This window comes from Nomascus leucogenys, chromosome 16 (genome assembly GCF_006542625.1).
Source record: "Nomascus leucogenys isolate Asia chromosome 16, Asia_NLE_v1, whole genome shotgun sequence".
Taxonomy (NCBI): domain Eukaryota; kingdom Metazoa; phylum Chordata; class Mammalia; order Primates; family Hylobatidae; genus Nomascus; species Nomascus leucogenys.
Window position 1 is genome coordinate 21081587 of NC_044396.1, and position 23738 is coordinate 21105324.

Consider the following 23738-nt stretch of genomic DNA (forward strand, 5'->3'; position numbering starts at 1 on the left):
AGGAGAATGGAGTAGCTTAGCTTGATGTTGCACACTGACTCTAGGAAGAGATAGATATAAATTGTCTGTTGAAGAATTTTTCATAATTTAGTCCACATGTTACTACTACATGTTAATAAGCAAATCTTTCACAGAAAGATCACCTGGAAAGACAAGCTGCCATAAGTGCAAGCCAGCAGCAACAACATCAGATTTATATCCCTAAGCCTATAAATTACTCTATGTTAGATATAAAATATAGTTATATAAAAAATCTTTATGAAAATAAGGGAGGGAATCACAATGATGATTAATAACAAGAGACTATCAGGAATAGCCAATCAAACTTGAAGAACTAAGTGAAAATTCTCAAATTGAAAATTACATATATTTTTATTATCTTTAAATTTTATTTTTACTGTATATATTTAAATGTACAACATGATGTTATAGAATACACACAGATAATAAAAAGAATTCTATAGGGAAGCAAATTAACATATCCATCATTTCATATAGTTACCCATTTTTTTTTTGTGGCAAGAACAGCTAAAATCTACTCATTTAGCATGAATCCCAAATACAGCACAACGTTGTTACCTATAATCCTCATATTGTATATTAGATCTCTTCACTTGTTCATCCTACATATATTCTATCTTGTATCCTCTGACCTACATCTCTGTATTTCCTCCCTTCACCCTTGCCCCTAGTAACCACTGTTCTCTATCTCTGTATTTGCATTTTTTTTAATTTCACATAAATGGGATGATGCAGTATTTTACTTTCTGTGTCTGGCTTATTTAACTTAACATAAGGGCCTCCAGGTTCATCTATGTTGTAAAAAATGGCAAGATCTCATTATTCTTTAAGGCTGAATAGTATTCCATTGGGTATATAAACCACATTTTTTATTTTTTACTTTTATTTCAGATTCAGGGGTACACGTGCAGGTTTGTTACATAAGTAAATTGCATTGCCTTTTTATTCTTCTAACAGTGTCTTTAGCAGAGCAGAAGATTTAAATTTTAAGGAAGTTCAGCCTAATCATTTTATCTTTCATCAGTCATGCTTTTGGTGTATTACCTAAGAAGTCATCACCAAACCCAACATTACCTAGATTTTTCCTTTGTTATCTTATATGGTTTTATACTTTTGCATTTTAAATTTAGGTCTATGATCCATTTTGAGTTAATTTTGTGAATAATGTAAGGTCTCTGTCTAGACACATAGATATATATTTTTTGGATATGGATATCCAGTTGTTTCAGTATCATTTATTGAAAATCCATACTTTCTCCATTGAATTGGCTGGCTCCTTCGTTAAAGATCAGTTGACATGTTTGTGTGGGTCTATTCATGAGCTCTGTATTCTGTTTAATTGATCCATTTGCATTTTGCTAATACCACATTGTCTTGATTGCTGTAGCTTTATAGTAAGTCTTGAATTTGAGTATTCATTTCTTTTTAAATTAGTAATTCAAAGAGTATACATGCAAGAGAAAAATCTCTTGTAAAGTTGAAAATAATGTAAGTTACTTTGAATTTTATTTTGACCACTATTCTGACCATCACTTAACACTGAACTTTTTCACCACCCTCAGAGAAAACCCGTATTAAATCAGTGAATATTCTTTTAGTCTTTTTTGTGTCTTTATATACATTTCAGTGAACCAGTAGATATTTATAGATTTATGTTTACGTGTATGGTCTTTGTATATAAAAAATATATCATATTGTAAAATCTATCTGCAACTTACTTTATTCCCATCCACAACATGACTTAGAGACCTGCCCATATTTGAACAAATAGATATGTCATTTTTTTAACTTCTTCATACTGTTTCATGGTATTAATATACTATACTTTATTTAACTATTCCCCTAATGATGAACACTAAAGTTGTTTCACTTTTTTCTATCTCCAAAAAATGTTGCAGTGAACACTCTTGTAAATGCCTTCCTATTTATGTGTGGGTGCTTCTCTGGAATAAAATACTAAGAGGTATTTTTAGGGTACTGGGCATGTAATAGTTAATTATAAACACATAATGCACTCTCTATCCTCCGTTCTGGAATGTTGAGTCTGGGAATTAGCAAACTGCACTTCATAGGCTTCCTTGCCAACTGCCTTATCCTATTAGATTTTGCCAATAGAAGGCACAGGTAGTAGATTAGAAATCAGAAGAGGAAGAAAACATTATATTTTTGCTTTCTCTTTCTCCTGTTTCTGGTGACATTTCTGGAATTGGCTGTGTTCCTCTGCCTTCAGCCATTCTTGGGTAGACTCACTATCTGCCTTCTTGGGTAGACCCACTATCTTTAGCCATTCTTGGGTAGACTCACTATCTGCTTTCTGGTCCCTTCTTAGCAGTTCTAGCCTGTCTGGTTGGCTCCTCCTAGACAATCCCACAGCCTCTTTTCATACTCTATACCATATCTGCTCTTTCAAGGCCCCCATCTCAGGGTAGTAGCCACTTTGTGCAGTTACTTATCTGTATTAACTCACCCTCCTCTTTTGGATCTTTTAACTCTTTGGTAACCAGATTTCTGTATTAAACACCCAAATATTTCAAATATTGAGGTACTTTTTGTTTTTTCATTGCATCATGGCTGATTCGGTGAGTTTCAAGACCAGCTATATAATTTGCGGGGCCCAGTGCAAAATGAAAATGTGAGCACCTTGTTCAAAAATTACTAAGCATTTCAAGATGATGACAGTAGAGCATAAGGCCCTTTGGAGCATAAGTCACATGCCCACGAAATTGATTCTGGTGATTCTCTCTATAAATCTGTCACTTTTCCAGCAGCATATGAGAGCAGATCTTTTCCCACATTCTTACCAAGACTTGAAGTTATCAAACTTTTACAGTAGCTGATATTTTATGGATGAAATTTGTGTTTGTTTAATTTGTATTTCATGAATTTATTGGCCCTTTTAATTTTCTTTTTGATGATTTCCTATTCATAGCAATTCCCCATTTTTCTATTGGGTTCTTTGTAGCAATTATTTATCAATCTTCTTTTGTGATTAATATATGTTGCAGAATTTCTACAACTACTTCTCCCATTCTGTTGGCGAGAACACTCACTGTCTTATGGCCAAATGTAGCTGACAGGAAGCTGCAAAGAGTGGTCTTGAGTTTTTAATTTTAATAATTATGATTTTTTAACTAATAAAGGAATTCAGTAAATTTACAGGATACAAAGTCAATAAAAAAATTAGTAGTATTTTTATACAAAAATAACAACACAAATGAAAAAGGAATCAAGAAAGCAATCCTCTTTATGACAGTATCAAAAAAACCCAACTTAGTAATAAATTAAACCAAGAAGGTGAAAGATCTGTACACTGAAAATTATAAAACAGTGATGAAATTTCAGATGACACAAATAAATAGAAAGATATCTACTGCCCCAAAGATTTCCCTGGATTGGAAAAATTAATATTGTTAGAACAGTCATATTATGCAAGCCAATAGATTCAGTGCAATCTTTAACGAAGTACTATTGGTACTCTGTGAAGAATGCCATTGGTACTTCGTTAAAGATTGGGGGTATCACATGTACCCCCAAACACGTACAGTTATTATATATCAATTTAAAAATAATACATAAAAATAATTTTTAAAAAATAATTAAAATTAGAAATAGAATGCCTCCCACATTGTTTTCCTTTCTCAGAATTGTTTTTGCTATTTGGGGTCCTTTATGTTTCCTTATGAATTTTAAAATGGGAAAAGAATGAAATTGTACCTCTATCTTATGCCATACACAAAAATTAACTCAACAGTAGCCTATACTAGGGAAAAATGTTTGTAAACCAAAATATATCTGATAAGGGATTAATATTTAAAATTTATAAATAACTCATACAACTCAATAGAAAACCAAACAACACAATTGAAAAATGTGCAAAAGACATGAATAAACATTTCTCCAAAGAAGACATAGAAATGACATAGAAATAGTAGAAACTATTTGCAAAACACATATTTGATAAATACCTGGCATCCAAAATCTACAAAGAACTCTTAAAACTCAACAATAAGAAAATAAAGAAACCAATTTTAAAACAGACAGAATCTGAACAGATCCTCATCCAAGAAGACATACAGGTGGAAATTAGCTTATGAAAAGATGGTAAACATCATATGTCATTACGGAATTACAAACTAAAGCAACAAGATACCACTACACATTTATTAGAATGCCTAATTTTCAAAACACTGATAACACAAACGATGATGAGGTTATGGAGCAAAAGAAACTCACTCATTTTGGGTGGGAATACAAAGTGGTACAGCCACGTTGGAACCGTTTGCTAGCTTCTTATAAAGCTAAGCATAGGCTTATCATATGATTCAGCAAGCATGCTCCTTGGTATTTTCCCAAAAACCTATGTTCACACAAAAACCTGCACATAAATGTTCATAGCAGCTTTATTTCTAATTGCTAAAACTTGAAAGCAACCAAGATGTGCTTCAATAAGTGAATGGATAAAAACACTGTGGTATATCCATAGAATAAATATTATTCAGCAATAAAAGGAATGAGCTACAAGCCAAATACACACACACACACACACACACACCATGCACACACACACACAGAGAAAACAATTTAAATACATATTGTTTAGTGAAGGAAGCTGCTGTGGTTTAAATGTGCTCCCCAAAATTCATGCTTTTGAAACTTAATCCCCAGGGCCACAGTGTTGTAAGGTGGGGCATAATAAAGGTGATTGAGTCATGAGGGTATGACTCATAAATTAATGCCATTATCACATTAGCAGGTTAATTATCATGAGATTGATATAAAGTAAGTCTAGTCCTTGGTGTCTTTCTCTATCTTCTCTATCTTTCAAAAGCTTGCTTTCGCCTTCCACTCTTATACCATATGATCACCCTTGCCAGATGCGAGTCTCATGCCCTTTGACTTCCCAGCCTCCAGAAGTGTGAGAAATAAATTTATTTTCTTTATAAATTATCTAATCTCTGATATTCTTTTATAGCAACAGAAAACAGACTAAGACAGAAGGCAATCTGAAAATAACATATACAGTATTATTCCAACTATATGACATTCTAAAAAAGACAAAATTATGGAAACAGAGGAAAAAAATCAGTGGTTGTCAGGGGTTGAGGATAGGGAGAAGGGAGGGAGAGAGATGGAGCAGAAGATTTTTAGAGTAGTAAAACTATTCTGTAATGTTGAACACACATCATTACATGGAATGGTTGTTCCACGTCATTATATACTTGTCAAAAGCCCTGCAATGTTCAATACAAACAGTAATCCCTAATGTAAATGGGCTTTAGTTAATAGTAAATAACAACATTGGCTAAAAATTGCAACACATACACCACGCTTCTGCAAGATATTGATCATATGGGAAACTAGGAAGGAGGGGTCAAGGTATATATGGAAATTATACTTTCTACTCAATTTTTTTGTAAAGCCAAAATTATTCAAAAATTAATCTATTAAAATATATGAATTAAATAGATTTAACTTGTACATAATGTGGAATTAAGATGAGAAGAGATTTGAGAATGTAATTCCACTTATAAGTTTGGTAGTCCTGGATTTAGGTAATAAAAGCTAGAGTGGAGTAGTAGATTAAAACATGAGTGATAAACAGTAGAGATGAAATGGAACAGTGGAATCTAATTATAACACATGGAGAAATAAAGAGAAAAGGTAACAAAACATGCCTGCAAGATTTTCATGCTTTAATCACTGGGTAAATGCAAGCATTCCACAAGTATTTTTTGCATGTCAGCTATGTATCATGCACTGAAATAAGCAATAAAAATTCTCAAGTGCACCAGACCAATAAGGTTGCTTTTTTTTTCCGGGAGTTTACAGTCTAACTGTAGTGATATGGATAGAAGTAGAGAAAGAAAGCAAGTTTTCAGGAAAGAATGAGTTTGTTTCTGAAATCAAGATCTAGGGAAATCTGAAGGTTAATGAAATCTTAGCAATTATCTATAGCAACTCGTCTAATTTGAGTAAGTTTAAGATAATATCGTCTAAACCAGTGTTCCTTAAGGGGAAGGGAGGATGGGAGAAGGAGGACTATTGACATTTTGGCTGGGACAGTGTGCAAGATTTTACTGCACATTACTAAAGGTTTAAAATCTCCACTTCCTTCTAGTCATGGTAATAACTATAAATGTGTGTACATTTCAAATGCTCCCTAGTGAAGGTACTGCCCTAGGTAGAAAACCCTGCCTAAACAATTGGCTGTAAGAGTGTACATGTTAGGTAAAATATTATTAATAGGTATGCCTTTAATTACAAGCCTCCAACTTGTTAACAACCTATTGAATAAATGTAAGATCCCACCTATCTCTGCCCACATTTTCTGCCATCCCAAAAGACAGGTCTGTTCTGGATTGAGAGTGCCAGCTAGTGGTCATCAGAGGAAACCTCAAAATAAAAAATGGCTTCATTCCAGGCAAAGCAATGTTTAATGGCTCAAAGCTCAGATCATTTCTTTTATGTGTACACAAACCATCTTTTTAAAGCTCTCCTCCCTTTCCTTTCTCTTCCAAACTTTATATTCATAAAAATAAAAGTCCCCTATCTCTTCATTTCTTTATTTCTTAAGATAAAAATACATGTCTAATTATGTCTGGAAAGCCAACAGAATTATCAAAACATTCTCATTAAGAAAAAGAAAGGTTCTCACCGACATCCTGTGAGTGGAAAAAGAGAAGAAAAAGGAAAGTAAGATATTTTGAAACAAAAATTAATAATGAATATACTGTAAAGGGTCTTCCAGGAACCTCCTTAAAATCATTATAATTGTCTCTATCAAACTCTTAATTAAATGTACTGAAACAATGAGAAACAATTACTCAATTTTTAATTTTTTCATTAATTACTACAAATCTTAAAATGTTATTTTCTTCTTTATTATAAAAGCATAACATTTCAGATATATTTTGAGCAAATGAGGGAAAATTGGGTACTCTATGACTTTGTCAGTTAGCTCTTTTGTTTTAAGTAACAATGATTAACAATAATATTTAGGTTAAAGAGTTTCCACTAGATGATTGAGTTGACTTCCTGTTCTACAATTCTATGATTCTATAATATTGTGTCTTTGGACAATTCTGAATGCTTGACAGTTAATTTATAAATGGACTTTGGGCTAAAAGCTGTTCATGGGTGATAGTTTTTATAAGTATTCAACTGTTCATGGGTTATAGTTTTTATAAGTATTTGACCTTTTTTATAATAAAAACCCTCAACAGAAGGAATGTACCTAAACACAATAAAGGCCATATATGATAAGCTTACAGTTAACACTATACTCAAAGGTGAAAAGTTGAAAATTTTTCATCTAAGATCAAGAACAAGACAAGTATGCCCACTTTCACTACTTCTTTTCAACACAGTATTGAAAGTTTTAGCCAGAGCAATTAGGCAAAATAAAGAAAAAAAAATACAGCTCAATAGGGAAGGAAGCAGGGAAACTCTCTATTTGCAGACAATATGAATCTTATGAGTATAAAAGCCCAGAGACTCCACCAAAAGCTATTAGAATAAATAAATTCAGTAAAGTTGCAGGATATACAAAATCAACGTACAAAAATTAGTCATGCTTCTATAAACAAACCACCCAAAAAAACCTAGAAAAATAATTCTATTTACTATAGCAACAACAAAAATAGACTACTTAGGTGTGAATTTAACCAAAAAAGTTTAAAGATCTGTATACTGAAACACTAATGAAAGAAATTGAAAACACAAATAGAAGGATATCCATGTTCACTGATTAGAAGAATTAATATTGTTAAAATGTCCATACTACCAAAAGTGATCTACAGATTCAAGGCAAATTGTATCACAATTCCAATGTCATCTTCACAATAATAGAAAAACAATTCTAAAATTTGCATGGAACCACTAAAGACCCCAAACAGCCAAAAGAGTCTCAAGCAAAAAGAGCAAAGCCAAAGGCATCTCACTCCCTGAACTCAAAATATATTATAAAGCTAGTATAATCAAAAGAGTATGATGCTGGCATAAAAACAGACATATTGATCAATGGAACAGGATAGAAAACCCAGAAATAAACACACACGGTTATAATAAATTGATTTTTGACAAAATTGCCAAAAACATAACAATGGAAAAAGGACAGTCCCTCTAATAAGTGGTGCTTTAAAAAACTGGATATCTACAGCAGAAGAATGAAATTAGACCCTTATCTCTCAACATATACAAAAATAAACTCAAAATGATTAAATACAAAAGAGCTAAAACTTAAACATAGAACTGCTAGGATAAAACACAGGGGAAAATCTCCATGACACTGGTCTAAGCAAAGATTTTTTGAGTATGACCTGAAAGCACAGGCAATAAAAGCAAAAACAATCAAATGAGATTAATCAAACTAAAAGCTTCTGCACAACCAAGGAAACAATCAACGAAGTGAAGAAACAACCTACAGAATGGGAGAAAATATTTGCAAACTATATATCAAATAAGGAATTAATATCCAAATATACAAGGAACTCAAACAACTCAGTAGCAAGGGAAATAGAAAACAATTAAAAATGGACAGGGTTTTTGAACACCTACTTTACCAAAGAAGACATATGTATAGCCGATGTATTCATGAAAAAAAAATAACAAATGCTCAATAGCACTAATCAATAGGGAAATGAAAACTAAAGCCACAGTGAGATATTACCTCATATCTGTTAGAATGGCTGTTATCAAAAAGAAAGGTAAATACTGATGAGGACCTGAACTGAAAGGAACCCTCATACAGGTAAACTGTTAGTGGGAATGTAAAATAGTTCAGCCATTACGGAAAACAGTATGGAGTTTCCTCAGAAAGACTAAAAATAGAATTAACACATGATGCAGGAATCTCACTTCTGTGTATGTATCCAAAGAAACTGAAATCAATATGTTGAAGAGATATCTGCATTCCCATGTTTATTGCAGCACTGTTCACAATAGCCAAAATGTGAGATCAACCTAAATGTCCATCAATGAATAAACGGCTAAAAAAATGTGGTACTTATGCACAGTGGAATACTGTTCAATCTTAAAAAGAAGGAAATTCTTCTGCAACAACATGAATAACATCAAGGACATTATGCTAAGTAAGATAGAGCAGGCACCGAAAGGCATATACCATATGATCTCACATGGAGTTGGAATCTGAAAACATGAAAGTCGTGGAAGCAGAGAGTAGAATGGTGGTTACTAGGAGCTAGGTTGCTGGGGAGGAATGTGGAGATGTTGATGAAAGGGTATAAAGATTCAATTATACAGGAATAAAAAGATTTTAAGACCTATTGCACAACAGAGTGACTATAGTTAATAATAAAGTATTGTTTATATAATAGCCAGAAGAGCAAATTTCAAATGTCTCATCACAAAAATGTAAGAGAAGTCATGGACATGTTAATCATCTTGATTTAATTATTCCACATTGTATACGTATACAAAAACATATTTTATCACAGAAATGTATATAATTAAGACTTCTCGATTAAAAGTAATATTTAAAAATAATCCGCTCTCCAGACAATACCAAAAAAACACTATAAATCCATATCTATCCTAACTTATTTATAATCAACACAGAAAATTCTTGTACATTTTTCTGAATCATCAGAACACACTTATTTTTACTGAACATCAAAATAAAATCCAGTGCAAAACATTGAACTCTATGCAAAATGTCAAGGAATACAAAGCACTAAAATAAATAAAGTAAATCTGCCTTCATGGAGCTTGTAGTCTACTAGGATGGAAAATTTGCATTCAAAAATTTAGAAATCCAAAGTGATATCATCCCCCCTTGGTTATTAATTTTTTATTTTATCTTCAATAAAAAATCCCAGGATAATATACCAACCTACTGCCTTTATTCTAATAGAAGAAACAGTGATATTTCCTGGTTCTCTGTTTCCAGTATATTTCAACGAGGCATTCCCTATTCACTGCTCAGGTACTTATTTCACTCAGTATGTGTGTTTTCGACCACTTAAGGCTTTTTCCCCTTATGACTGCTTTTTAAGTACTATAAAGGGCCAGCTAGACATGAGTTATGTTTGTTTCACACTAAATTGTTTCCTTAAGATGTGACATATATATTCTGCCTCTTCAATCTGAAGAAATAACCCCCAGGTTTTCAACTGTTTTATCTGTGTGATAAATCAGGTACCTGTGAGAGCCAGCAATGGTTTATTACTATACTTTATCCCTAAAACAAAAATACTCATATTCATTTGAATGACAGAAAAAGAAAGAAATGCATGAATAGCTTACCTGTGCTGTCCTCTAATGTGGCATAATGCATTCAACTGGCCATAATTAATGTGCTTAGACTTTTTCAAGTCTGAAAAAAATCAATTAAAAATTTGAGTAATTTTCCATAATCTTATTAAGCAAGTGTGTAAATAGAGTTTAATTGCAAACATTCATCATAGTGAAAGAATTCAGTCACTATGGAAGTGAGGTATTAATAGTCTTTGTTTAATACACAAGTAGAACTGCATAGGGTGATTAAAGTGAGGAAAGAATTTAATGTTTTTTATTGATGTCAAATCTGGTCTGGCATTTTTTTTTTTATTTCCAGTAAATGCTGAAGTTTGTCTGTGTTCATACAATGTCACTTCTCTTAAAGCAAGCCATGCAGAATCCCTATCCAATACTGTTAGAAGATGAACTGGTTCCAGAACTTCAGACATGACAATTTGAGTAAGAGTTTTCTTAATTTGGTCTCTCACTTTCACTCTTGCCCTTCGATTCAATCCTACCTATGCCGGCCTATTCAATTCTATGCAGGTCCCCATCTTTTGTTCCCCCTCTTCAGAGCACCTTCCAGTGTCTGGATTCAGTTTGCAATTCCTTCTAAAGATCAAATGTAAGAAAATCATAAAGGAGTCTTTAAGACCAGAAAGATAGTAATCATAGCTAAAAAGCAAACTAATTGTCATTCTTCTTCAGTGCCAGAATGCGCGGACATCCTTCAAATTAGATGGAAAGGAAGACAGAGTATTGCATATTATAGCATCTTTACAGTGATGGGCTTTGAGTGCTATTAGAACTGTTGTAAAAAAAAAGCAATAATAAATACTCACTTAGGCATATTACTCCTTTCTTTAGTGAAAAGTTATTGAGAAAATCAGTGGTTTAATGTATTTCTCAAACGTTAAAAAATGCATTCACTGACCACATTCTAATTATGAAGAACTGGAATTTGACATCCAAATTTATCTGTTTTACTTTTAGTTTTCTGAATCATTAAATCTGACTTGGTATAAAAATTTTGTGATCCTTTAGATTAATCACCAATAACAAATTGGTTATTAATCACCAATAACAAATACTGCTTTTCTAAATAAGAAATTGAAATAAGGGAAACTTAAGCAGACAACTGATTGCTATCCATATAAATCATATCATAATAAACTTGGAAATACTGATTACATGATTTAGGCATTTTCTTACCCACATTGCTCAGGTAAGCCTTAAGAAACAAAAAAATTACCAAATTGTGTTTTAGCATCATATGGAATAATTTATTTTAAATGAACCAAGCTGTCAGCTTAGATAAATCTAAACTACCTTTTAGTCTAGTAATATTTCTGATACATAAAATCTTAATCATAGATTTTTATATACACAGATTAGGAAGGAACATCTATGAAGTATTCATTTAGCCTATTTTTCTAATGGTGTTCAAGAAGAGTGTCAGTAATAGCTCTGATGAATGATATGGACAGGAAAGGGAGATGGTGCCACAGAGATTTGGAAAAAGGTCAAGGTTCGAGGAATTCTGACCAAAAAAGGGAGGCTTTAAAAAGGTAAATATTTTTTATTCTTCATTTAAAGCAGGTGACAAAAAATAAGAATTATAGAACAGAGAAAATAAGATTAAGAATTGCTAGCAAAGAAAAGAAAGATTAAACTACTACTTTGCTTTTTATCTAACATTAACATTGCCTGAGAAAAGCTATAGCAGTAGAGGTCAAGGCTTCATAGTAGGCTTGGAACAGCCAAGTAAACTCAAAACTAGAATGGGCTGGATAGCACTCACAGCCTAGTAGAAGAACACTTTAATTCATCAAAACATCTCTTTGCTGATCCTCAGTTCTGAGAGGTATTTGTTGCAAGGCTCTTTCTGTGGAGGGTGTTGAGCAACATAATGGATCTTGCCTTTGAAAGCAGTTTCATTAAAAAGAAAAAAAGTCAAAGGTTTCAACATGAAATTGTAACTTTGTAAAGACCAGATGTTGAGCTTTTCTTATGATCAAATTTAATACAGGGATAAAGTTTAAAGAGGTTCAAAGAGCATAAAGTTTACATTTGTTTTCCAGTCTTGTTTTTCCTGATGAATTTGCCTTAGCCTGGCTTTTGACAGAAGCAGAAAAGACTTAACCCTATAATAGGGTTAAAATCAAGGGTTTAGACTACAGTATATTTGAAAGAGGGCTGGAAAGGGGTTAGAAAATTAATCTTTAACTAGGAACCCATTGTGCAATTAAAAAACCAATTATCTTTATTGATATAAGGCCCACTGTATATTATTGGAATAGAAAAATTAAATTCCAATGTTTTGTTTGAATGTTATATTGATGATCATTTATATGTGTTAATGATTATTTAAGGTAGATATATCTTCATATGTGTGCATATAGTAAATTAAGTATGCATGTGATGGAAGTTAGAAATGGTTTTTGTGTTACATGTAACTAAACTATTTTTCCCCAACAAGCTTTCCTTTAAGAGGTATATAAATACCCTTTGCAAAAAGCTAAGAGGAAGCAATAGAATAAGTGAAGCCTTAGAAATTCTGTAAATACATAGCCATGATTTACTCAGAGACCAGGCTTATCTGAATGGCTAGGAGGCAAGAAAGAGATGGACAGCGTAGCCCGAGAAAAAAATATCACAATGATCCCGCGGCAATGTCAGAGCAGAGTTAGCTGGAAAACACAGCATAAAACGGCTTCAAAGTACTTAGAGTACATATTCTAATAATTAATCCAATGATAAATGGAACCTTGTTTAATACGATTTTTAGAGCACAAAGAAGCAGTTCAGCAGCAGCCATAGCAACAGAAATACTGGCAACAAACTTTTTGTATTAAGAATAGCAACCCTTATACAATAATAAGTAGAAGGTGAATTCTAGCATAGGACTGAAGTACTGAACAAGAAGCTGGATGGGAGAAAATAAAGAAAAGGATCCTTCAGAGACAATAAGCATGACTAAGTCTTCCTATATACTTGAATTAGTGATTTAATTACAGGGAGGAGTATGTTTTAAAATAAGTCTAAACCTATCTAGTGAGGTCACTAAACATACCTATGTTAATGGTTCATAGTGTATCTATCCATTTTTCAGCTAGTTTTTGTTTTCTAAAATCTCAAAGGTAATTTTTCTTTAAATAATATAATATTAGATAGGCATAAGGCACCCAAAAAGGGTGACTAAATAAACCTTCAGAGGCAAAAGAATAATGCCCAGTCAAAGTCTTCTATTAATAAACGCTGGCACACTGACAGGGACAATTCCCAAGTGGGCCTAGATTGTCCCTGTTCATTGACTGGGTGGGTTAAGATGTTAAAATAGAACTGTATTACCTAAGAAGTGAAAATGGGGGCAGTGGGGGAGTGGTGGGGAACATACAAAAGGGAAAGGGGCAATGTTTTACAACAAATTATCAAAATAACTTCTCTTTATACCCAGCATTTTTGGAAAAAATAACCTACGTTTATCTATTTCCCCAACCCAAATTTACTCTTCCATCTACTATAATTAATCTTCATTATTTTTTGAAAATTTTTTCATTAAGATCATCAGAGACCTTGTAGATTCTAGTCAAATAACCTCTTTTCAGTCTTCATCTTACTATGCCCTGTGTGATGTTTGACACTGAAGTTTCTTCTTACTAGGTTTTTGTGACACCATTCTCTCCTTTCTTGCTTTCCCCTTATTAGACTGCTCCATTGAATGCTATCTTCTTCCGTTAAGCATTGATGTTGGCCAAGAATCCATTCTCATTACCCTTGTCTTCTCTTCTCAGCTTAGATCCTCTTTTTGCATAATCTTATCTGCATTCATGTCTTCAATGATCACACTGATCTTAAGATTCTCAAATCCAACTCTCCAACCCAGATCGCTAACCAGTGCTCCACTAATATTCACGTGAATGTTGCCCAGGAAAATCAAACTCAAGATAACCAAAACTTCACTCAAAATTTCTCCCATGTTTGTTTTGCCATATAAAACATGATCCTCTCCTGAATTTTGTCTGGATTAAGAAAATCCCTACCACTTATAATAACTTTGTCACCAATCTATTACTTTTAAGTTCCAGGGAACATGCAGGGTGTGCAGGTTTGTTATATAGGTAAACGGGTGTCATGGTGGTTTGTTATATGCATTATTTCATCACCCAGGTATTAAGCCTAGTATCCATTAGTTATTTTTTCTGATCCTATCCTTCCTCCCACCTTCCACCCTCCAGTAAGCCTCAGTGTATATTGTTCCCCTCTGTGTCCATGTGTTCTCATCTCTTAGCTCCCACTTACAAATGAGAACACGTGGTATTTGGTGTTCTGTTCCTGAGTTTGTTTGCTAAGGATGATGGCCTCGAGCTCCATCCATGTCCCTGCAAAGGACATAATCTTATTCTTTTTTATGGCTGCATAGTATTCCATGGTATTTATGTACCACATTTTCTTTACCCAGTCTATCACTGATGGGCATTTAGATTGAGTCCATGTCTTTGCTATTGTGAATGGTGCTGCAGTGAACATATATGTGCATGTGTCTTTATAATACAATGATTTATATTCATTTGGGTATATATCCAAATAATGGGATTGCTGGGTTCAGTGGTATTTCTGTCTTTAGGTCTTTGAGGAATTGCCACACTGTCTTCCACAATGGTTGAACTGATGTACAGTCCCACCAACAGGGTGTAAGTGTTCTTTTTTCTCCACAACCTCACCAGCATCTGTTATTTTTTTACTTTTTAATAACAGCTATTCTGACTGGTGTGAGATGGTGTCTCAGTGGTTTGATTTGCATTTCTCCAATGACCAGTGATGTTGAGCTTTTCTCCATATGATTGTTGGCCACATTTATGTCTTCTTTTGAGAAATGTCTGCTCATGTCCTTTGCCCACTTTTTAATGAGGTTGTTTTTTTTTCTTGTAAATTTGTTTAAGTTCCTTATAGACGCTAGATATTAGACCTTTGTCAGATGCATAGTTTGCAAAATTTTTCTCCCATTCTGTAGGCTGTGTGTTTACTCTGCTGACAGTTTCTTTTGCTGTGAAGAAACTCTAGTTTAATTAGATCTCATTTGTCAATTTTGCTTTTCTTGCAATTGCTTTTGGCATCTTCATCATGAAATCTTTGCCCATGCCTCTGAATGGTATTGCCTAGGTTGTCTTACAGGGTTTTTATAGTTTGGAGTTTTACATTTAAATCTTTAATCCATATTAAGTTAATTATTGAATACAGTGTTAAAAAAGGGGGTCCGGTTTTAATTTTCTGCTTATAGCTAGCCAGTTTTCCCAGTACCATTTATTGAATAGGGAATCTTTTTCTCATTACCTATTTTTGTCAGGCTTGTTATAGATCAGATAGTTATAGATGTGTGGATTTATTTTGGGGTTCACTACTCTGTTCCATTGGTCTATGTGTCTGTTCTTGTACTGGTACCATGATGTTTTGGTTACTGTAGCCCTGCAGTATAGTTTGAAGTCATGTAGTATGATGGCTCCAGCTTTTTTCTTTTTGCTTAAGATTGCCTGGCTATTGAGGCTCTTTTTTGATTCTACAAGAATTTTAAAACAGTTTCTTCTAATTCTGTGAAGAATGTGAATGGCAGTTTAATGGCAATAGCATTGAATCTATAAATTGCTTTGGGCAGATGGCCATTTTAATGATATTGATCCTTCCTATCCATGAGCATGGAATGGTTTTCCATTTGTTTGTGTCATTTCTGATTTATTTGAGCAGTTATTTATAGTTCTCCTTGTAGAGATCTTTCACCTCCCTTGTTAGCTGTATTCCTAGGTATTTTATTCTTTCTGTGGCAATTGTGAATGGGAATTCGCTCATGATTTGGCTCTCTGCTTGCCTGTTGTTGGTGTATAGGACTGGTAGCAATTTTTGCACATTGATTCTGTATCCTGAGACTTTGCTTATAAGCTTGAGAAGCTTTGGGATTGAGACAATAGGGTTTTCTAGATATAGAATCATGTCATCTGCAAATAGGGATAGTTTTACTTCTTCTCTTACTATCTGAATACCCTTTATTTCCTTCTCTTGCCTGATTTCCCTGGCCAGAACTTCCAATACTGTGTTGAATAGGAGTGGTGAGAGAGGGCATCCTTGTCTTGTGCTGGTGTTCAAGAGGAATGCTGCCAGCTTTTGCCCATTCAGTATGATGTTGGCTGTGGGTTTTTCATATAGGGTTCTTATCATTTTTAGGTATGCTCCTTCAATATCTAGTTTATTGAGAGTTTTTAACATGAAGGGATGTTGAATTTTATCAAAAGCCTTTTTCTGCATCTATTGAGATAATCATGTGGTTTTTGTCTTTAGTTCTGTTTATGTGATGAATCACATTTCTTGATTTGCATATGTTGAACCAACCTTGCATCCCAGAGATGAAGCCTCTTTGATCATGGTGGATAAGCTTTTGATGTGCTGCTGGATTGGGTTTGCCGATATTTTGTTGAGGATTTTTTCATTGATGTTCATAAAGGTTATTGGCCTGAAGTTTTCTCTTTTGGTTGTTGTATCTATAACCAATCTTGAGATCTTATTCTACCCTTCCCTCTTCAGGACCAAAGTGTTATAGAGACTGTCAATTCCACCTCTTTTTAAATATATCCTAAATATTTTCAAAATACAGTTTTCCATCAATATCCATGGGGTGCTGGTTCTAGGACACCTCTTTCACTCCTCCAATACAAAAATCCATGGATGCTCAAGTCTTTCATATAAAACGGCATATTTTCAGATAACCTATGCACATCTTCCCATATAGTATAAATCTTCTCTAGATTACTTTTAATACCTAATACAATATAAATCCTATTTAAATAGTGTTATACTGTATTGTTTTGTATTTTATGTTATTTTATTGTAGTATTACTAGTTTTTTTTATTTTTTCTAATATGTTCGGTCCCAAGTTGGTTGAGTCTGCATGGGGAAACCTCAGATACAAAAGACTGACTGTGTGTCTCCTGTAATCCCAATGACAATAAGGACTGTCGTTAATCAGAAGTCACCAAGTAGGGCCATGTGACATGTACATTGTGAAGTAGTATTATTCACATGCTTGCCACAGCTTGATATCTTATTTCAGGTTCTCTTTGAATCTCGTCTGTAATACTGCAATAATCTCCTAACTAATGTCCCTGACTTCAGCTTCTTCCTCCCCAACACATCCTCCAGTCTACTCTCACAGTACTTTCTAAAATTCTAATGTGATTGTTAAACTTTCTTGCTTTAAATCCCTTTGTATGTAATACATGCTTTTTATAATTGTACCTAAATTAACTTCTGTGACCTCATTGAACACTACCCTATAAGTTCCTCCCCCATTCTCTCCGTCTTTCTTTTTTTCTTTTTTTTTGACGGAGTCTCGTTCTGTCGCCCAGGCTGGAGTGCAGTGGCACAATCTTGGCTCACTGCAACCTCTGCCTCCTGGGTTAACACCATTCTCCTGCCTCAGCCTCCCGAGCAGCTGGGACTACAGGCGCCCGCCACCATGTCCATCTAATTTTTTTGTATCTTTAGTAGAGAGAGGGTTTCACCGTGTTAGCCAGGATGGTCTTGATCTCCTGACCTTGTGATCCACCCGCCTTGGCCTCCCAAAGTGCTGGAATTACAGGCATGAGCCACAGTGCCTGGCCTCATTCTCTCCATCTTTCAACGACACATGTTCTAGGTGCTCCATGAACATATCTCGTCCTTTTGATATTATGTTCTCTTTGGATCATTACTCAACTTAGAAAACTCATCCATACTTTTAGATCCACCTCAGAAGTTAACCAGTGCCACTTTTTGAAACTCGTCTTCCATAGAAAAAGGTAAATGTATTTTCCATTGTGCTCTTATAGCACCACAAGAATACCTGCACTAAAGCAAAAATATCTTTCTTTATGACTTTTTAATATCTATATTTCTTCAGATTTATGATGATCCCCTTAGAACAGGGTCCATTTTCTATTCATCTTGAACCAAAACACTAGAACTTATCATAATGATTGGATTTAAATAATATTTAGTAAATTGTAATGAATAAATAATAATAATGTGACTCTAATTTGTCAGGTGAGAATCAGTTGTATGCAATGAAAATCAAATCAAGGAAAAATAACAACGGCAGATAAGTGGAAATAAAAATGTTATTAAAGGAATACTTTCAAAAATCTAAAAACACCCTGCTTCTTGCAGAAGATCATATTTTAATTATTTTATCTCCCATCTACATGAGATTGAACATCAAGTCAATGTCATTTTTTGGCATTAAAAATCTATTCATCATGACAAACAGCCCACTAAATAACATAAAGAGTAAAAAATAAAAATTTGGGGAAGGAGCCTGATCTTCAGTAAAACTGAGGATTAACCATATTTTCTAACTATGAATTCTGAATAATATCAACCAAATAGTGAAACATCAATAAACTGTAAAAGAAGTACAAGAGAAAATGCATGCTATTCTTGTTTGAGGAAATAGGAAGAGTTCTCCAGGGGAAGCTGATACAGCTCTGAAGGATGCAGCCACTAAACCTTACTTGAAATGGGAAGATGCTCAGACATGGACAGTCTAAGGGGATATCCTTGAACCAGTGACATTCATGAAAGGCAGGGTTAAACAACGGTCCCACATAACACTCATTTTTTTTTTTCAGAATAAAGTTGTGATAATACAGGGGACAATGTTAAGTGGCAATCAACACAGAAGCAGCTGATCTCAGTCACTGAAAAAAAAATAGATTATGGCCAAATAACTACACAGAACCTTTGGAATATAAATGATGACAGCACAAATTAGGAGCATATTGTTTAGGGAAGAGAACAGAACAGAGTTGATGAAAAGTGTTCAACATTAACATTCAAGAAAATTCCATCTGACTGCTGAACTAGTGCACTCTCCACCACCATTTATTTTCTAACAAGTAATCTGCCTTCAAAAAATAACCATTTAATAATCCTGGAACCTAAGCACAATATGCTCTAAGGGAAAAGGTAAAAATGATTAATTTATAATAGCAAATAAAAATCAAATAGTATGCAGTATGCACTAGAATAATAATGATGCCAGGAAATAAGCAAAAATCTGTGCTTCTCCATCACACACACACACACACACAAACACACAAACACACACACACACACAGCTTTGATGAAAGAAAAACAAGATTACATGGCATTAACCATAAATAGGAAAACAGAAAGAAATTACAAGCAGGCAATATTCAGGAAATAAGAGGAAGATAAAATAACAGGAATAAAATCCACATGGGAAACTGCAAAAATGACAAAGATTTAAGAAAATATAGCCATAGACACAGAGGCTAATACATTCAAATAAATAGGAAATATATAAAGAAAGGAGAAAATAACAAACGAAAATAGGGAGCAGATACTATATGTAAAAATGATTTCTGAGTAAGGAAACAGAAATAAGAGTGGACAAAAAATGCTCAGATATAATGCAAGAATACTTTTCTTATATAAACACTTGAATCTGGAGAATTAAATATAATACCATGACTCAGAAAGGCAAAGAGAAATCATGATACATGATTTACAAAAAGATTAGATGTTCTAGGTGTTACTCGATTAGCAACTAATTGTTACCATATTTCAAAGATAAAGAAATAATTATTTTAGCAGCAAGCCAAAAGAGGAAGCCTTCTACAAGTGTGAAAAACTTTGGTCACAGGCTTCACAGCAACGTCCTGGCAAAGGGTAGGGCAACCTCAGGGAAGAAAAAAATATGACTCATGAATTTTATTCCCCAACTAATAAATATGAAACCTCAGAGATATTATTTGGATATCAAATTTAGCCTAGTAAGCACTGGGTGAAGAAATCACATACCCATACAACTAAGACTTAAATAGGATGCAAATATACTAATAAAGTGTAGGCAAATTTTGTAAACATTAACATAAATAACTTATTCATAGGTTATAATGGAGATAGTATAAATAATGAGTAACAAATGTGAAGTTTCAGCAGAGAAGAGGAGAAAATGTAATATATATCTGTACATATTCCCTTACAAAGTAGATAATTAATAGTTACAGTTTAAGAAATATTAAAAATAATATTTAATAATATTTAAAGATATGAATATAACTGACCAAAGACTTAAATATTTGTTGTAACAAAATCAACATGTGAAGAGGGAAATTTTTCTCATTTTATACTAGGTTATAAATATGCATTGTCTAAAGTTGATAAATCAAGAAATAGACATTTGATTTAGGTATAGAATCAAACTATTAAACATTTTTGTTCCCAAATTATATACCATCAAAATTCATAAAGCAAAAATTGCAGGTATAAATGGAGGCAAAATAAACTCCAATAACTTCCCTTTGTCATCAAACAAAAATCAAATAGGAAATGAATTGCTAAGGATGTAGATTTTACATATATTAATCATGTACCAAATTTTATTCTTAAATCAAGAGGATATTAAAACTAAAACTATAAAATATAAAGTAAAAATAGTGAAGCCTTTCATGAACCTATGGAATATAGTTAAAATATGTATTTCTCTGAAGAAAAAAATGACTGATATTACAAGAAGATAGAATAAAATAAAAAATTAGCTTTTAACTCAAGTAGTTAGTACAAGAAAATTAAAATATGTAAGAAAAATGGAAAGGAGAAAACAAAGAAAAGCAATGAATAAATTTATAAAACAGAAAAAGTATAGAAAAGTAAAAATCAAGAGCTGGTTCTTTGGAAAGGAAAAAGTAAACCACAGGCATATCTAAACAAAAAGAATGGCATAAGTACTCAACATAAGAAAATTGGGAACTAACAATATATATCATTAAAAAGAAATTAGAAAAGAATGTTTTACACAAAGATGTAAGGTCAAAAAAACTGAAACTAAACAAAAATGATTTTTTAAGGGAAATGTATATTACTTATATTTGACATTAGAAGAAAGAGAAAAGCCTAAGTAAATTAATTGCCTTGAAAAAAATGGGGAATAATCTCAAAGCAGTTTTCCTCCACCACACACACACACACACGCACACACAAACACACACACACACAGAGGCATCAAACAAGGCATTATCACAGTGGATTCCATCAAATCTTCATGGAAGAGACAATACATATGCTTGTTAAATATTGAAACATAGAAAAGTTTTCAAATTTGATGAAGCAAGCAAAACAATTAGATGCAAATATGACAAAACATGAAAAAGGAAACCAGAGATTAATCTCACAAATACACATGAATATTTTCCAAAAATATATATGAGGATACAGTGCCCAGCAACCTATTAACAAAGATCATACAACAAAGTAAGATTTATCCAAGTAATCAAAGAAAATTCAATTAGAGAATATAGCAAAATAATTTTCCACAATAAGTTGAAATTTTTAAAATTATAATCTCCCTAAATACAGAAAAAGTATTTAGTAAAATTCAACACAGTTCTTAGCAGCTTAAATTGAAAAAAGTTTATTTTTTTAAGCTGGTAAGTAGATCAAACCAAAAGACAGAATCATGTTTAATGTTGAAACACCAGAAGCAATAGCAATAAATTCAAGAATGAGATAAAGATATATACTAGTGCTACAAATTTCTGAAAGTACCAAAGGACACAATTTAATAAAAGAAATGCACAAGATTTAGAAATTAGAAAGAAAGATACAAATCAGTTTTTGCTGTTATTGTAATTATATAGATTAAAAAAAGTACATAGACCAGAAACCCATTAGAGTACTTGCCAAAGTGGCTTATTCCAGAAGTAACTAATTCAATAGCTTGCCCTTTTCCTTGAACAGTGAGTCCTAAAACCAATGTGACAGCAGCAGATGGTAGACATCTACGCCAGGAGTAGGTGGGGTGAAAGGTAAGGTATCACAGCATCCAAGACCAGGGTGTGGAGGGCATCCACGTTAAGGTGGGACTGTGCAGAGTCTCAGAACAACCGGGTAAGGAGGACAGTTGTGGGGTGTGAGACAGAGGGAGTGTCCCAGAGCTAAATGTCAGAATGGATGGCAGTGAATATGGAAGATAGATTACAAACAAGGAAACTACTCAAAAGTGTTATGTTAAAGCTAATAGGAGAAAGCTTTATCACTTCAGAGATGGGAGTTAGAACTACAGAAAGGGAGAAGATAAGAATGAGCCTGTGGTGCTGCATTAGGATTAAAGAAATCAGTGTAAACTCACAATTTTTAATATATATATATATATATATAAATTGATTTACAAACAAATATAAATGTGAATTTGTATTCCCTAAATCTGTCCACTGAGAGGGCCTGGGAGCAACGGCATCCTAAGATCAATGACGCACAGAGCACCCAGATCTTAAATTTTCATTAAAATAAAACAGGGCTCTTAGGGAAAATGGCTGATTCCAGGGATCAGGCAAAGAAAGCATGAAAAGAGCTTGAAAAATCTCATCGTGTCAGAAGCAAAGAAATACTCAAACCAACTTGACGTGGCTCCCACTGTCCAAACTATGAACAATGTGATCAAAATACATAATAAAAATAACTCCTTAAAACTCTTTGAATAAAATAGAAACCCCAGAGTTCCTATATTTAATTTTTACTTTTTAACCCAAATAAAGAATGGTCAATGTATTTATTTAATATTTCATGAGAAATGGAATATTTATACGCCTTAAAATACATCTTCACAAAACATACTAACTTAAAAAGAGAAAAGAGTACATTTACAACTGGAAAGCTCTCTATGTATCACCTTAATCATTATTAAAGTGAATATCATCAAGAGTGGGACAAACTGAGATCATATGGCCCCTGATAAGATGGAAGGAGAACATGAAATCACTCCTGTGATATTGCTGACAAAGATGTCTGCCTCAAATCTAATCATGAGGAAATATCAAACAAACCAAACTGAAAGATATTCTACAAAATAACTGCTTTGTAGTCTCCCAGTATCAAGGTCATGAAAGTCAAGGAAAACTGAGAAACTATTCCAGACTGAAAGAATTGAAGAGATAAGACAGCAAGATCCTGAAGAGTCAAAGCAATCTCAAGAAAAAAGAACAAAGCTAAAAGTATCACACTGTCTGATTTCAAAATACAAAGCTATCATAACAGTATGGTGCTGGCATAAAACAGACAGATTGACCAGAAAAACATGAGATTTTGAATTGGATTGTTTTACTAGAAAGGACATTATCAGAACAACTGACCAAATTTGAATGGGGTCCAAGGATTACATTACAGTAATGTATCAATGTTAATTTTCCTGATCTTGATAGTTGTAATTATGTAACAATTTTTTTAAAAAATGCACACTAAAATATGGGGATGATGGAATGTCAAATTGCTCTAGAAAAATAAGTTCGTTTAATCTGAACTTCCAACATCTGTAAGATTATGATTATTTCAAAAGTTTTTTAAAAATTTAAATTTAATATTTCTCACATACTGACTTTACAGTTAGAAAAAGATATCATTCATAATAGAAAAAAGATAAAATACCCAGGAATAA

At 33.2% G+C, this 23738-nt stretch overlaps 1 protein-coding gene across 1 annotated transcript in view; it reads right to left on the reverse strand.

Annotated features, from left to right (window-relative positions):
• Positions 1-23738, reverse strand: part of CNBD1 (cyclic nucleotide binding domain containing 1) — a 511334-nt gene that overhangs the window by 483084 nt on the left and 4512 nt on the right. Inside the window, exon 2 of the mRNA XM_003268271.3 lies at positions 10285-10354. Within this exon, the coding sequence (XP_003268319.1) occupies positions 10285-10354 (70 nt within the window). The remainder of the gene's footprint in view (positions 1-10284; positions 10355-23738) is intronic.